At 52.4% G+C, this 16,669-nt stretch overlaps 1 protein-coding gene across 2 annotated transcripts; it reads left to right on the top strand.

Moving 5' to 3' along the window:
- Window position 1: 1 nt before the first annotated feature.
- Window positions 2-13,633, top strand: Dbndd1 (dysbindin domain containing 1). 2 transcript variants are annotated; one of them, XM_063278165.1, is made up of 5 exons: window positions 2-2,542; window positions 4,116-4,576; window positions 9,613-9,765; window positions 10,370-10,510; window positions 12,476-13,633. In XM_063278165.1, exons 2-5 carry the CDS (start codon window positions 4,357-4,359, stop codon window positions 12,631-12,633), a joined length of 672 nt encoding a protein of 223 aa, XP_063134235.1. In that variant the 5' UTR covers window positions 2-2,542; window positions 4,116-4,356; the 3' UTR covers window positions 12,634-13,633. The 2 variants fall into 2 exon arrangements, with proteins under 2 accessions (XP_063134235.1, NP_001014178.2); NM_001014156.1 differs by lacking the exon at window positions 2-2,542 and having other exon boundaries at window positions 4,346-4,576.
- Window positions 13,634-16,669: the final 3,036 nt, after the last annotated feature.

Below are 16,669 nucleotides of genomic sequence, written 5' to 3'. Positions count from 1 at the left end.
CCTCCCCGTCCCCCCGCCCGCCTGCCCTAAGGGACCCGGGCAACCAGGGATGCGTCCCTAACAACGCGCCCAGAAGAGCTACTGTTGCCCTCAGTGCATTGCTGGTGTCTCTCCCACTACAACAAGAGGCCACTGTGGTTCCTCCGGTTCTCCAGAGCCTACGTGGCGAGCGCTCATGGAGGAATGGATGAAGAGGACGTCTGAATGTTTAATCTGCCTCCCAAGCTCAGTTCCCAAATTGGATTCAAATGTGAGCTAACAGCCTGCTCCTAGGGCTCATCCACCTTGCCCTGTTTGTGAAAATTCCTTCCACGTGCTGCTCTGATGCAAAGTTGGGCTTCCGAGGCTGACAGTGTTACCATATGCCTGCAATCAGTGGGAAAGCTGAGAGGCAGACTGCATGGGCTACATAGTGAATTCTATCTCAGCCAGAGCTTTATACCAAGACCTTGCCTCAAAAAGAAACATGACAAAGCAAAACAACAACAAAGTGGTCTAGCAGGACCAGGACTGGCACTGTAGGCAACTGAGTAGCAGAGTATTTCAGAAACAGAAGGGTCAGCAGGTCAGGCTTCCCCATCTGCTTTGGGGATGAGGATCCCACAACCCATAAGTGGACGCAGGAGAGCAAGGCTTGCTCTGTAGTGTGGATTTGAGACTCCTAGCAGTGAGTCTCCCCTGTTTGCTTACGCAATCCCCAACCCTCACACACAACCCCCAACCCTCACACACAGGTTCTTGAAGAATGGCGGGCTGGGAGAACAGCACCAGACCTTGTGAGCATTCTAACAGTGCTCATTTATAGTAAACCTTCACAAAGGTTCAACAGGACTGCCACTCTGCTTACTGGCAGTGACCTTTAAGGTGAGCATAGAGGGTAAGGGGTTAGGAATCTCCAGGGGAGATGTGACAGGAGACCCTGCAGAAGCACAGTAATTATTCAGCATGTATCCACAGCATGCTAGATACTTCATGCTGCCTTGCCTTTTGCTTCATTAATCTACCAGGGAATCCTGATTTAAATAAATGTAGTGACAACTCCTTGCAGCTGGGTGCTGCCTCTAATCCCAGCATTCTGGAGGCAGAGAGGTGGAACTCTGAGTTTGAGGCCAGCCTGATCTACAGAGCAAGTCCCAGGACAGCCAGAGCTACACAGAAGAAACCCTATCTTGAAAAATCAAACAAAATACAACAACCCCACTTAGCAAAAAGGGCAAGAACAGAAGATTCGCCTGGGGGTAGTATAGATAGGAGTTTTGTTTGGCACTGATCAACAGAACAGCTTGGTTTCCCAATACGGGATTGCAGAGATGAACAGTTTGAGAGCACAGGCTGGAAACTCCCTAGGCTCCCCCAAAGACCCACCCTGCTCTGGGCTTTTCCTGCAGAATTAAAGTTACAATATTCAGAAAAGAGCCTTTTCTTCACATCTACAGCTTGGGAACGTCTCAGCGCCAAGCAGTACAGTTCAGAAGCCCAGACACATGGCATCAGAGTCCTGCAGAATCCCAGCGCAAACATCAGTACCCACAAACCAACCAGTCAGAGTTGGCCTCGCTTAAAGCCACTTGGTTGTCTAAGTAAACTACCTCAGTCCACAGCATCAGGATGCTTGAAAGGCTTGGGTTACCAGTGCAGCAACACTTCCTGAATAAACATTGAAGCGTTTGAAAGTGAAATGAATACTTAGTATCAAATGTGTACACAGGACTTTGCCTTGGAACAACTTAGTGTAGAGGAGAGCGGCCCAAACACAGAGACTATGGACAACCTGGTGACTTGTTGGGGTGTGGTTATAGGTGGTCATGAGATGCCAGTCTCCCCGCTCTGTGCTTGAGAAGATCCTGACCGACATGCAAAGGTAAAACACACGCTGGCCTCAAAAGTTACCCGGTATCGGTAAGCACCTAGGAGATCTTGACAGGGGCCTGGCTCTAGCATGTATTCATCTCTAAGATGAAAATCACCACTAGACAAAACTGTTCCAGCTATTGACTGTGTCGAAGGAACTCCAAAGCACGGTAATAATACAGTGACCTCATTTGTTTTGTCCATGAATCTGAGACTTGGTTGTGACTTTGTGGGGCAACCCACCCAGCCCCCATCATCACTCTTTTCCTGGAAAACTCAAAGGCAGCAGCTAGGAAGCCCTGAGCATAGTCAGGCCAGTCATTGGCTGGGATCTCAGATTGTCAGCCACAACATACACAGGCGGACTCCGTGTAGCCTGGCTTTCTCACCACACAGTGACCTGGTTTTTACAGGAGACCCCCAAGAAAACTGGATTTATTTTCGAATGACCTAGGCTTGAAAATCCCATGACCTCACATCTACCACACTCTACCAGCCAGTGAGTCACAGGCTCCGACAACATCGTAGCAAAACTGTCCTGACCGTGTGGTTCTGGAAGAAAAACGTCCAGCGCTTTGGCCTTGTTGAGGCAGGGCCTCCTGCCGCCGAGGTTGACCTTAAAGCCAGACCGTCAAACAGTAGATGAACTCCTGATCCTCCTGCCTCCACCTGTGAAGCACTAGGATGACAGGTGTGTAGCAGCATGATTGGCTTTGTGACATTTTAACTGCTTTAGTGGTTTTGTACACACAACCTGCTGTCCTGGGTGCCTAGTAGTGGCCTTTGCCCAACCCATGTCTCTACTTGCTGGGGTGGTCTGTGTGCACCCAAGCTAACCTTAGACCCTAGTTTTGTCCCAGGGAAGAAAAAAATGACCAAGGAATAATCACTGATTCAGCCAGGCCGGGTGGACTTTCAGAGAGATTTAACCAGCAGGTGTTTTTGTTTCCTTGTTCTGTAAAGAAAAGGAGTATTTAACTTTCGAAAATTGGCCTTCAAGCTTAAAGACCAAGGGCTACCTTGTGTCCACTAGAGCTGGGCAGAAGGCCAGAGCTTTGGCTCAGACCCTACTTGACTGAATGAAGCTTTTTGGCTACTGTCCTAGCCAATCATTCTGCCCAAAGCAGTACCAACTTACTCCATCAGTTCAAACTCCCTCCGCCTTTTCAGCTAGGAATAACTCATCCTCTCTGATGGTTTGCAGTATTTCGTTTTTTGGGTTTTTGTTGGTGTTGTTGGTGGTGTTGGTTTGTTTGGGTTTTGTTGTTGTTGTTATTGTTGTTGTTGTTGTTGTTTTATAAAAGTGTAAAAGGATTTTAGATTGGGCCTTCTGACTTCTTGCCCCACAGATGCAACCTGGAGAAACTCGCTACTGTCTGTCTCTGTGTCAGGCATCTTCTTTATAGCTCTGGAAGGAGTAAAGAGATACTGTGTATCTTAGTTCGGGTTACTATTTCTATGGTGAAACACCTCGACCAAAACAACTCGGGAGGGATACTCAGTTTACACTTTCCACACCACTGTCTATCCTCAAAGGAAGTCAGGACAGAACCAGGGCAGGGCAGGAACCTGGAGGCAAGAACTCAGGCAGAGGCCATGGAGGAGCGCTACTTACTGGCTTCCTCCTGATTCGCTCACACTGCTTTCAAAGAGCCACCTGCCTCTGCCTCTGCCTCTGCCTCTGCCTCTGCCTCTGCCTCTGCCTCTGCCTCTGCCTCTGCCTCCTCTGCCTCTGCCTCCTCTGCCTCTGCCTCCTCTGCCTCTGCCTCCTCTGCCTCTGCCTCCTCTGCCTCTGCAGTGCTGGAGTAATTAAAGGCCTGTGGTACCAAGGCCAGGCGTTAACCTGCTTTCTTATAGAACGCAGGACCACCAGCTCAAGAATAGTACCACCCACAGTGGCCTGGTCCCCCCCACATCAATAATTAAGAAAATGCCTTACAGCGGAACATTATGGAGGCATTTTCTTAGTTGGGGGGTTCCCGCCTCTCAGATGACTTCAGCTGTGTTGACATGAAACTATCTAGCAGTCTGTAAATGCAAGCGGGTCTGGTGCAGGACTGGCGTTTAGAGATGGGACTCCCATTGTGGATTATCCATACATCCCAGGCCTCCTCATATCAGGTCACCACCACCCAGCCCGGACGCATACTCTCAATATGGATTCAATCACATTAATCGGATCCACAACCCCGGGCTTATCAGTTGAGGGTTCGGTGCTTCTTCGGCCCTTCTTATGGCACCTCCTCTCCTAACTCTTCTGCCAGGCTCCTCGCGTGTTTGGCGCCCCACAAAAGGCTGGGCTTGTAAGGATGGGTGGACCGAAGCCAGCGTAGCTCAGTGCGCAGGGGCCCTGGACCAGAGAAGCAAGCTGAAGCCAGAGGTCCGCAAAGGTCCCTGTCCCTGCAGGAGGGTGGGGGTGTGGGGGTGGGGGTGGTTGTTGGCCGGGTCGGCAGGGGGCGCGCGAGGAGCAGGGCGGGGCTGCACCTGTGCTGCTGGCTGCTGGAGATGGGGAGGGGAGCGGCGCCAGAAGCAGCTGCGCGCCCCGCCCCGCGGGCTCCTCCCCGCCGCCGCGGCCCCTTTGCTGCTGCCCCGATGCGCTGTGCCCGAAGCCTGGACCCAGTAGTCATCAGAGCAATTGGGGCACCCAGGCTGTCGCCGCCGCTGCCCACACCCCTCGCGGACCCCATTGGCCGCATGGAGTCTCCCGAGGGCGCAGGTCCGGGAGGTGAGTCCGACCCCGGCCCCCAGAACCTAGCAACAAACCGCAGCCCCTTCCTCTGCCACTGGCCCGCTGCTCCCGGGGCCTGGAGACCCACTGATGCCTTCTAAGCCCGCCCGCCCGCCCGCCCGACTCAGAGCTGGGGGCGGAGGAGGGGGCCGGGCCAGCTCCTTGGGAAGGTGCGGGTACCCGGCTCGGCAAACACGGACTGCGTCTCTTTTCCTGCTTTGCGAGCTCCGGGCTCAGGAAGCGGACTGCCCTCCAAGGCGGTGACGAGGGGTTGCGTCCTGAGCCCCCTGTCAGCCGGGGTTGGGAGTGGGGGAGGGGCGTGCAGGAACCGGAGTTAGGGGTCTGGAGAGGAGAATCATAGGGGCGATGCTACCCGCTTGTTCACGCGTAGGCTTTGTTCGCCCCAGCGGCGAAACCAGGAGGAATGACAAGAGGCGGAAGGGGGTCTGGGGCTCCGGGCTGAGCTGGGGTTTTGGTGAGGTCATGGCGCATGCACCCGAGCTCCTGGTGCTGCAAGGCTGTGGCGTCCGAGCTGCCCAGCTGCCATATATTTGGAAGGGGAGGTGTGAATGGTGTGCTCCCTCCGCAGCCTCTCCCAGCAGCTGAAGACCCTTGAGGTTAAGATTTTACCGCAGGTCTGCCCTCCTTGGAGTGCCCACAGGCAGGTGGCTGATACCAGAGGGAAAACTCTTCACCCACCCTGCGCCTCAGCTTTCCAGAAAGCTTTTCAGGGATCCATCGCTGTGGGAACTTGGATGCAATCCTCCACTTGCTTAGCTATGCCCGACACCTCTAGGATTTCCTGAAGATCCCATCCCAAAGAACCACCAAGTATCTGAGGATTTGGCCAGGTAGCCATTCCTCCTACAGCCCAGCCACACAGCGGCTTTTGAAGTCCAAAGGTTTGGTCCCTGGGAGCTGTTCCCAAGCCCGCTCCTGTGTCTGCAGGCGGGGAGCAGTGTCCTGTTTGAAACCCTTATCCTCGGAAGCTCTAGACGCTATCGAGCCAGTGGGATTGGTTGTGCTTTGTTCTGTTTTTGATGGGAGAGCAGCGTTCTTGCTATTGACAGTCCCAGGACCCCGGGTCTTTCCAGCACCAGCTCTGTGGGTTCCAGAAGGTAGATGGTTTGGAGAGCAAGGACTTGCTTGTAGAGCTCAGGGATATATATATATATATATATATGTATATATATATATGTATATATGTATATGTATATATGTATATATGTATATATGTATATATGTATATATGTATATATGTATATATGTATATATGTATATGTATGTATATATGTGAGCTGTGCGATGTTGGAAACTTGCCTGTGCCCCCTGAGCCACCTTAGCATTGCTGTAAGCACAGGCGGCCCCTTGTATAGGGCAGAGAGAGGTTTTTCTGTCTTCTCTGGGGAAAGCAAGAGCATGCCCACAAGCTTAAAACAGAGATGGAATGAGATGTTCCTGATGTATAAAGTACTGGAGGAGGGCCTCAGACACCAGATTCAGTGAGCAAATCCCAAGTAGCGATCCTGTGCAGGTACTGCGCCTGCATGTCAGAAGGCAAAAACCAAAAGGGATTCTCTCTTGATACCTTTAGCGGTTTTCTTGTCTGCATCCTGAGCTGGTGAGCTGTGCTTGGTGGGACTTCATGAGGGTGACGGTAATGGTAACTCTGTTTTGGAGCATGTGAAACACACACAAAAGCAGAGCCCAGGATGATGGAGTTCTGTGTACACCCCCACCCCATCCCCAGGCCCGAAGCCAGGCTAGCTCATACAGACCTCGTCAGCCTCCCTCTAGTATTCCGAATTAAATCTAGACTTGTTAGTCATTGGTAGCCACTGATGAAACTATCTCCCAAAAGTACAATTTTTATAAACTATTATTAAGCCAAGGTCTGTGTAGCCCTGGCTACCCTGGATCTTGCTATGTAGACCAGGCTTACCTCTACCTATGGGGCATCTAAAGGTGCATACCATTATGCCAAGCCTAACATACAATCTTTGTACCTAAATAATTTGGGGGGAGGGCAAGGTCTCATTGACTGGTCTGGAGTTCAGGGGTCTGCCTGCCTGCCCCTGCCTCTTGAGTGCTGGGGTTAAAGGCATACCCCACCATTCCCCGGGTAATAATTTCTTTAGAGTGTACAGATCATGGAGTGTGTAAAAGCTGCCCTCCTTGAGAGGCCCTCCTGATGCCTTTGGGTACCAAGTCTCTGTCCCTTCCTCATCTCTAAGGGGCTGTGGGGTGTCCCCAGAGTCTAGAGAAACAGGAGGCTGTGGTCCCGAACTGAGAGTAGACATGGGGTCTCAGCTTCCTTAAAATCCGGCACTGATGGTATAGATTCAGGGGGAGGGATGCTGAGGAAATGGACTTAGGTGACCTTTACCACTGTGGTCGTCTCTCTCTGCTGGTGGCCATTCTGTTTACATATTTATGTCATTAAGTGTTCACTTGTTCAGTGGTATGAAAAGTGGCTGGGACTCCGAAGCACAACCAGAAACATGAGATCGAGGCCTAGTTTCCAAGTGATGAAAGTGCTAGAACTAGGGCAACAGCAAAGCTTGTGTGACAAGTTAGTCCTTAGGAAGCCTGGCTGGCAGGAAAACCAGCACTGCCAATCTGCTTCCACAGGCTAGGGCAGCAACAGCAGCAGCCCGAAGGAGGTTTCAGGGGACCAGAGCCAAGGATCTCTGTGGCACTGTCCCCAAGCATCAGACACCCCTTCCCTCTACCGTGTCCAGGGTGACTCCAGATCTGAGCCCATTTCAGCTCAGCCAGTCTGCCAGTTTTGCCCTGCCCTACCCTGTCTACCATGGTGCCCCTGCTTAACTAGAATGGGCGACAGAACTTGGTGGGGAATCTCTTCTCTGTCCCTTCTTCTTACAATAGCTTACCAAGAGGACAAACTGACCTGGATGATTCTTAGTACAGGTACCTATTAACTGTGGGGCTGTAGGGTCAGACATGTGTGTGTGTGTGTGTGTGCGCGCGCGCGCGCACACACACACACACACACACGTCACTCATTCATATACACAGAGATAAGGGTCATTCATTCATAAACATACACAAGATGAGGATCACACACACACACACACAACACACACACACAGTGTGTTGGGGCAGGAGAGGGGGGGGAGATATGGATGGGGGTCAGAGGCTTCCTGTCTTGGCAGACTTTAACTTCTGGCTTCAAACCTCATGATCTTCCCACCACCACCTCCCAGCTGCTGGGTTTGTAAGTGTAACCAGTGCGCAGGCCTCAAGGGCGGTCTGCTTACTTGTTTGTAGACGGGGACCACAGGCATGCACTGCAAGAATGTTCTTGATGGTGACGATTCTGTCTTCATTCTCCTCCCCCACATATTTGGTTTAGGACAAAGCACCAGGGTTTACAGAATAAAGATAGGACCAAGGCCAGAGTGAGATGGAAAAGAACCAAAACTAGATACATGAGGACACTAAAAACTACAGCAAATGCTTGCCCAGCGTGCATGACCCACACAAAGGTCCCACATCTCACCGACTCCAAAGCTTCAGGGACAAAATAAGAGAAGATGTAGTTAGTTAGGCCACTATTGTGTTGTTCCGGGGGCTGAAGAATATGGAACCCCAAGATCTCTAGTAAGGGGTGCAAGATAGGGGTCACACTTGCTACTTAGCTCAGGTCCCAGATGGGGTCTCTCCATCTCAGCACGAGAGACCCCAGTAGATGGAGGAAAGTGGCAACAGTGGGAACCAACATTTCTTCTTCCACCTGGACGGTCCTAACGCTCACCCTCATGTGGATGGATGAAGGTCCACTAGTCTTGCACTACTGCGGTGTGCTAACCACCCCCCTCTCCTGAGCTGGCCTCATCCGAAAGGGGAAGACTGACATGTTCATGGATGCTCCAGCCCCACGTCTGCTGCCAGCACATCTCATCAGAAAAGGCAGCCTGGCCTGACATGCAGCTGTCGATGTCAGGAGCCTGGGCCGTGGCCACCTCAGCTCAAACCTTGCCACAGCAGCAGCTGCTCTTAGTGTGTTTAGTGTTGTTCACTCAGACTGCCAAAAATAATCCTCAGGACACGTGTGCATCCCAGCACAGATCCACAGGTCACCCAGGGCTGTGGTCCACCTGGGTCCACACTGAGTGGACTTAGAAAACAGAGAGGGAAGTTGGAGAGCCTGGGAAGAGCTCACTGGGAAAAGGGATGGGAGGCAGGAGTGTGGTACACTCTCCTCTGGGAAGAGGAACTCCGGGGACAGGAACAGTGGGATGCTCCTGCCTAGCTATTGGGATCTCTGGTGGGGTGTGGGGAATGCCAAGGAGGCCACTGGGGTAAGGGAATGGGATGGGAAAGGAGATGAAGGGTACCTGCTAAGAGCTCTAAACTGTCCCACGGGAGAAGCTGCCAGGATGGTGTATGGAGATACACGAGTCCAGCACCCCACTGGGGAATGGTTCCACACACTGGAAAGAGAGAGCTAGTGCTAGTGTGGGCCTGAGCAGTCTTCCCCCCCTTCAGGTCCCCGAGGGACTCCTGTTCTCCAACAGAATGGTGTTAAATAAGAGAGAGAAGCAATTCACATTTTGAAACCACGGTGGGGCTGTTGGTGAGGGGTGGTGGAGAGCAAGGACACGGATTCCCACTTCACTCCTTTCCCATTTGAGCTCAAATACTCCACGGGGATTTTACAAGTCAGTCAGTGCACGGAAGGAAGACGGGAACCCACAAGCGACTGTTACACACACAGCAACTAGGCAAGCTGCAGTCTGGGGACAGAGGAGCTTGGTGCTGGCAACCCTGATGTCAAGTTCCCAGACTAAGAGCTCTCTGGAGCTGCAGTGCTGAGTGGTCTGCCTGTCTGTCCCTCCAGTCACCCAGGGAGGACAGCCTAAAAGGGAGTGGCAGCATTTCTGCTTCCTTATGGCCAGGGAACAGAACCCCTTGCCATGGCCAGAGGCCTTCCTACTTGCCACAGAGCCCCGTCCTGGAGGGATGTGGGGCCCCACGAGTGTGGAGGCGACACTGTATCTCGGTTACAGAGATCACTAAAGAAGTCAAGGTACCACAGGCTGCCCCGAGTGTTCCAGCTCATGAGACGGGGGACACTTGCCATACGCCTGTGGCGGCGGTGGAGGAGGAAGTTGGCATCCCAATACCAGCACCAGGGTTCCTGCAGGTCACGGAGAGGAGGCGTGAGTATCGCTGACCATCGAGGCAGCCCGAGTGTGAAGGGCAGCTGTGTGTGTAGCTGTCCCATCTGTAGAGCGGAGGGGTTGAGAAACCTCTCCGGTTGGGGCTCTGGGTTTGCCTGGTCTAGTCTAGCACTGGCTGTACGGAAACTGCAAGCTTCAGAAGCTCAGTTCAGAGCCCCAGCACGGCAGTACATGCTTCTAACCCCTATGCTGCCGAGGAGGTGGAAATGAGAACCCTTGGGACTTACTGACCAGTTGGTTTAGACAAACTGTTTAAATATGTGAGTCCCCGTCTCAGAAAGTAAAGCAGAGGGGTTGGGGATTTGGCTCAGTGGTAGAGCGCTTGCCTAGGAGGCATAAGGCCCTGGGTTCGGTCCCCAGCTCCGAAAAAAAGAAAAGAAAAAAAAAAAAAAGAGAGAGAGTAAAGCGGAGAACTGAGTTAAGACACCCGTTGGCATCTGGCCTGCATGCAGGCACACGTGTGTGAAACTCACACATAAACCCAAAGTGCCAGGTCACCCATGGGCCTGTGGAATGAGGCCCCTAAGGTTCTTGGTAGCTTCAAGTGGGAGTGAGAGGTGCCTGTGTCTCCTGCAACCCCTAGAGCCTCTGAGCAGTGTCTCCTCTCTGGAGGTTCACTTTGATCTCCTGGACCTCACTGAGCTGACCGACATGTCTGACCAGGAGCTGGCCGAGGTCTTTGCGGACTCTGACGACGAAAATCTTGCCACTGAGTCCCCGGCAGGTGAGGCTGCATGCTGGCTTGAGGGAAAGACATAAAAGGGGTGCTCTGGGGGAAGTCCTGGGGCCCCTGGTCCCTCAGGTCCTTACTTAGAAAGGCACCCTTTTTACCCAACTGTGTATAGTACCTGTTCTTGCTAATATTTTGCACTGCTATTTCCCACTTAGGAAGGCATTTCCCTCTTATCCACTTCCCCTTGATGTCTCTAAACAAACCACAGGAAGCCAACTAGTGTTTCTTGAAAAATATAACTTACTAAGTGAGGATTTTAAGTTAAACTAAGTGCAGGGTAGGGGGCAAAACTAACCTGGGTCCCTCATCACTTGAGTGGCTTCTCCTCAGGAAAGGAAGAGGTGCTACCATCTGGAGCGGGGTGGGTAAGACCCCAGCCTCACTGACTCCATCCTCTCCTGAGCCCCACGCCAGCAGGGTATGTTGTAATCCCTGTGGCCAGAACACAGGGTTTGCCACAAATTCTTACTGGGGACAAATCCTTCAGTCTTCAATTTTGTTGTGGTTGTTTTTGAAGTAGGGTTTCTCTGTGTAGCCCAGGCTGGCTTCAAACTCAAGAGACCTACCTGCCTCTGCCTCCCGGGAATAAAGGCTTATACTAACATGCCTGGCTCAATTTTTATACATGGTCTCAGTCAAGCAGTGGTGGCACATGCCTTTAATCCCAGCACTTGGGAAGCAGAAGCAGACAGATCTCCAAGTTTAAGGCCAGCCTGGTCTACAGAGTGAGCTCCAGAACATCCAGGACTACAAAGAGACACTCCCTCAGGGGTTGGGGATTTAGCTCAGTGGTAGAGCACTTGCCTAGCAAGCGCAAGGCACTGGGTTCGGTCCCCAGCTCCGAAAAAAAGAAAGGAAAAAAAAAAAAAGAGAGAGAGAGATACTCCCTCAAACAAAGACATGGTCTCATTGAATGCTGGTTATCCACATCTTTGATCCTAGCACTTGGGAGGCAGAGGTAGAATTTTAAGTTCAAGGCCAGCCTGGTGAGTTTCAGGATAGCCAAGGCTACACAGTGAAATTCTCTTAAAAAAAAAAAAAAACTTTTAAAAACTTAAAAAAACAAAGAGTTTCACTATGTAGCCCCTTGTTGACTTCTTTGTAGACCAAAGTGGCCTCAAACTGAGAGATCCAACTGCCTCTACCTCCTAGTTGCTAGGAAATCGGCATTCTTTTTTTTTTTTTTTTTTTTTGGTTCTTTTTTTCGGAGCTGGGAACCGAACCCAGGGCCTTGCGCTTCCTAGGCAAACGCTCTACCACTGAGCTAAATCCCCAACCCCGGAAATCGGCATTCTTATTAAAGGTTCCAGCAGCCCCAGTGAGGACTCTGCCAGCTGACCAGCTGCTCACATGCTTCTGGAGGCCGGCGGAGTGGCCTACATGTATGTGGGGAGCTGTGGGCTCTGAGATAGGACAGCAGCATGAGGGTAGACCCTGGCTCCACTCATGGGCTCTCGTCCCAGCTTGCCTGCAGAATGGAGACCTAACCTTACTTGGTGCCACCCCTTCTTAGCTCTGCCTTCCCCTCAAGCCTTCATGTGTACGTTGTCCCAGGAAATGACCCATGGCATCTGTGGCTAGGCAGGCAGAGTGGGGAGCTCCGCTCCAGCCCAGCTATGCCCCTAGCTCCATACAGCCCGTACCCTGGATAGGAGGGTGAGTCTCATGATGGGGCAGACACCGTCAGGCTTATGGAGTCCAGGTTTTGGCTTATCAATATAGGGGGTAGGGCAGACAGTCTCAAGACTTGAGCCAGGTGTAGTGGTGCAATGCATTAATCCCAACACTTGGGAAGCAGAGGCAGGTGGATTTCTGATTTTGAGGCCAGCCTAGTCTTGGTAGTAAGTTCCAGGCCAGTCAAGAAACCATGTAGCCGAGGCTGGCAGAGCCATGGTGTGGAGACTCAGCCTCCCATCTTACTGAATTCTAGACTGTACCTCTGTGTGTCTTCACCAGGTCTGCACCCACTGTCTCGGGCCAGCTGCCTACGCTCGCCGTCCTGGACGAAGACAAGGGCGGAGCAGAACCGTGAGAAACAGACCCCCAGTGACCCAGAGCGGCAAGGGACAATTGTGGACACATTCCTCACTGTGGAGGAGCCCAAGGAAGATTAGCCCATCTCCTGTTCTGGAGTTGCTGAAGGGCTGGGCCAGACCACCATAATGGCACCATGGGACAGTACTGGCACGAGAGGCACTCTGCCAACTCTAAGACTCCAGCCATCAATCACCCCCTGACAACGTGGCAAAGTCCAGGTGCCAGGCTTAGGCCTCTGGGCGCCCTGGCACAAGCACAGCCCAGTGGCCTTAGGTCCAGCTGGCTCCTGGACCCTAAATGAGGGATGACATCGAATGGAGTCTCTGCCTTGGGATTAGAGAAGGGACATTCAGTGGTGACCTAGAGTCTTATCAAAACGTGTCTCTGGGACAAGACCTTTTGTCTCTTGTGAGATTCCAAGTAGATTCAAAGTAAGGGTTCCAAGCCCACGAGAGCTGCCCAGGAACCTGTAGGCGTTTTATCTCCAATGCCAATGAGCTCAAAAGCTCAGAGTAGATTTGGTGGTAGGTCAGGGGCTGGCTCTGCTGTCCAGCCAAGTGGCATTGGTGGGTGTTGCTTCCCTAAGATCTCCACCTTGACCTTTAAACCCTTCTTCTGCCCTAGGCAGGCAAGTCTGTTTCCAGTCTCCGCCCCAGGCCCTCGCTGTTCTGTGGGTGACATGTGAAAGGCTGAGAAACTGCCCCATGTCTTCCTTAGTTCAGAACATCCAACCTCAGTGGTGACTCCCAGATGGCTCGGAAGGACAGAGTGCCATCTCCACAGTCCTGTGTCTGTCAGAGAGGCACACTGTCTGTCCTTCACATCCCACTGCCTGGCCTGACCACCCACATAGCCTGTCAGATGTTCAGTTGGGAGGCCCCGACACTGTGGAGCTGTCTCAGGAGCAGCTCAGGTAGCAGGGACGACCTAGCCCCCCCGCTGTGCTCTGAGACGCTGGGCACTCAGTTTAGACTCTCAACATGCCTTTCATGTGCACGAGGACAAAGCACACTGGCTGCTCTGATCACGAATCAAAGACTGGTTTTGAAATAAAGGTTTACTTGCTTTTTGTCCCTAGGCTGACCTGCCCATTGCCCACCATCTCCTGAGGAAGACAAGCTTTTGATTTTCATTTGCAGTGAATGCTAAAAGGGGGGAAATGCCCTGGGCTTCTCCTGGGGGCGGGAGCATCGCCCAGGAGGCTCCTGCTTCAGAGCCACCCTGCCTCTGCACTGTTGACCCTAAATGTGGGTTATTTCTGCCTGTCTCCTGAAATGAAAACCAACCCTGGTTTCCAAGGGATACAACCCAGCAGCTGCCTTTTCATCTCAAGGTAGCTGTGTGCCCTTGACCACACTCCAACCTACCAGGGTCTCACCCCCACCATCCCCTCTTCCTGCTGCAGCTTCCATGGGGCACAGCTGCAGAGTGGGATTAAAGTATCGCCACCATCTTTGGCCCTCTGGTCCCTCTAGATGGCATCAAAGCGACACTGGGGCTCTGCTGTGCTGCTCCAAGCTGTGCTGCTTTGAGTTGCATTTTAGGGACAAGTGCCCTGGATTTCTACCCCTAAGTAAATACAAGGAATCACTGAGGAGGAAAATCCTGCCAACTCTTCCAGTCAACAAAGGTGGTCTGAGCTGAAGGAGCTCACACCTTACTGCTTAACCAGTGAAATGAGGCAACCGTGGAAGCCAGCCAGGCCTGACTACCTTTCCGCAGGCAGGCCCGGGGCAGTCACCTCAGGTCTTCTTGTGGGCAGCCAGGTCTATCGTGTGCATTTTCTGGGAAATGATATGGTGTCTGGAAAATTCTAAGCACCCCATCCCTGTCCCTTTTCTAGGAGGAAGGCGGCAGAAACCCTGCCCACCTTCACTGTTCTCACTGAGCAGGGAGGGATGGTCAGCTCGCTCCCACCTCCTGCCTTATCGCTAACACCCTTGGGTTGGCATGGCAGATATGGAGCAGCAACAGCTCGGGGTTCCCCGATCTGCTGTCTAGAAATGCTGGGACATACGACGTCACATAAAACAGGTGGGATAGATTCCCTGGTAAGGTTCTATCAGAGCAAGAAAGGATGTTACAGCTCTTAAGCCAGCAACTTGTAAAAGACAAGAGTGTGAGTGTTCTGGGGTGGGGGCGGGGTTTGCTCACCTGGATCAAAGGTGGAGGCATGGGTGGCCGACCTCCATGAGACACTGAGCCAACGGGATGGGAGGCACAGCAAGTGTGGTCACAAGAAGAATGCTGACCCCTCAGGGTCAGGGACGCACAGGAGCCCTGTCCCCAGGTCTGCTCAAAGGGTGGGAGAGCAGTGGCCTGTAGAGCAGTGGTTGGGTTAACTCCCGTCTGCTAGAGGTAAACACTGTGCCTGGTGCTCCAGGAGGAGCCCAGAGACAGGGCCAACCCAGTCACCCACCCCATCCAACCACTGGTCCATCAGGATGGAAAAGAGACTCATAGAGGCCAAAGTAGCACCCTCAAATAAGCCCGTGGCAATGCTGACTCTGGAGTCCCCACCAAGTCTACAATGTCACAGGCCTTCCGGGGGCCAAGGGATCACCCCTACCTCATCAGAGGGAACCCAGGACTCTAAGTAGCTTGGTTGACACCATGATAAAGGTTTAAAATTCAGTGACGTAGGGCTGGATAGAGAGGGCTCAGCAGTTAAGAGCACTGATTGCTCTTCCAGAGGACCTGGCTTTAATACCCAGCAAGCTCATGGTGGCTCACAACTGTGAACTCCAGATCCAGGTGATCTGACACCCTTTCCTGGCCCCTTCAGGTTCTGGATGCATGTGGTGCACATACACATGCAAAAACACATAAAATTAGAAATGAAAAAAAATTTAAATTCAGTAATGTCTACTTTACAAACATTGAAAATAGAAATGATCTGTCCCCTGATAACACCTCTGAGACAAACATGACAACTTAGAAAATGTGCGATACCATGCACACCCAGTATAGTCTTTACATCCAGACAGTGTACCCAGCCCACCCAATCCGGTCCTTAGTCAGGCCCCAAAGAGGAGGACAAAAGGTTTAGGAGACGGAAGGCAGGAGAAGTGATGCAGCACAAGCATGAACGTCTACTGGAGCGCCTTACCCTTCACAGAAAGGCCAGGTATAAAGGTGCGCACGCCGGTGATCCCAGCGCTGTGGAGGCAGAGGCAGGAGATTCCTGGGCTTGCAAATGTAGCCAGACTCAATGAGAGACTCCATCTAGGAAACAAGGTAGCTGGGGTGGCAAAGGTTCAGCAGGTAAAGGCATTTCTGCCAAGCCTGATCTCAAACCCACAGTGGACAGAACTGACTCCCAGAGGTTCTACAGGCCCTACACGTGTGCACCACAGTGCATACATGTTTGTGGACATGCATGTACAGATACAAGTACAAACCAACGGAGAACGAGATAGGAAGCACCTGAGGAAGACATACTTTCACATGCACACATGCATGTGTGCACACACAAACTCTTTAAAAAGGCAAGGGAGCAGATGGACTCCTTCCCAGGGCCACGAGCAGACCTGAATCAGGCCAAAGCAGCAGAGCCACGAGCAGACCTGAATCAGGCCAGTGCAGCAGAGGGTGCGGCCTGGGATCTGTGACCCCGTGAGTCCTGGAGGAAGCACACACTCGTGTGCCCGGGACTCTAGAGCACCCAGCTCTCACAGAGCAGGCCTCACCACACCCCAGGATCAACAGGAAAAAGATGCCTCTTCCAGCCCATGGAGGCTTGGAGTTCACAAAGCGCTTCCTTTACTCAAGAGCTGACCTAGAACAACAGGACTGGCATGCACTCAGCTGAGCCAGAGGGCTCAACCCAAAACAACCCTTCCATGGTTCAAAAAAGGGGGGATGGGTGCGTGGATGCTGGAGAGAGAAAGGACTGTTGTTAAGATGGATGCTCCATCAGTGAGGCAGACTAATCCAAAGGCTAGACGCCAGGTCTGACTGACGAAACAGAATTTCTGATGCTGCCCCAGGCGGGGATGGCCACACTCCCTGTGCTCAACCACACACCGCTGGTGTGCTGGCTTTCCTTCCTAAGGGACTGGTCAGTTAGCTCACGGACTGGCCTTCCTTTGTTACTTAGCTTGCATTTTTCTT

Source organism: Rattus norvegicus, chromosome 19 (assembly GCF_036323735.1).
Source record: "Rattus norvegicus strain BN/NHsdMcwi chromosome 19, GRCr8, whole genome shotgun sequence".
Taxonomy (NCBI): domain Eukaryota; kingdom Metazoa; phylum Chordata; class Mammalia; order Rodentia; family Muridae; genus Rattus; species Rattus norvegicus.
The sequence above is the reverse complement of the archived record's forward strand: the minus strand, read 5'-3'. Positions and strand labels throughout refer to the sequence as shown.

What these genes read in the sequence shown, in the direction of transcription:
- Dbndd1 (XM_063278165.1), top strand. Translation starts at nt 4,357, where the DNA reads ATGGGGAGGGGAGCGGCGCCAGAAGCAGCTGCGCGCCCCGCCCCGCGG. An exon ending in CGAGGGCGCAGGTCCGGGAG is followed by an intron (nt 4,577 to 9,612) that starts GTGAGTCCGACC and finishes TCTCGGTTACAG; the next exon opens with AGATCACTAAAGAAGTCAAG. An exon ending in TGCCACTGAGTCCCCGGCAG is followed by an intron (nt 10,511 to 12,475) that starts GTGAGGCTGCAT and finishes TGTCTTCACCAG; the next exon opens with GTCTGCACCCACTGTCTCGG.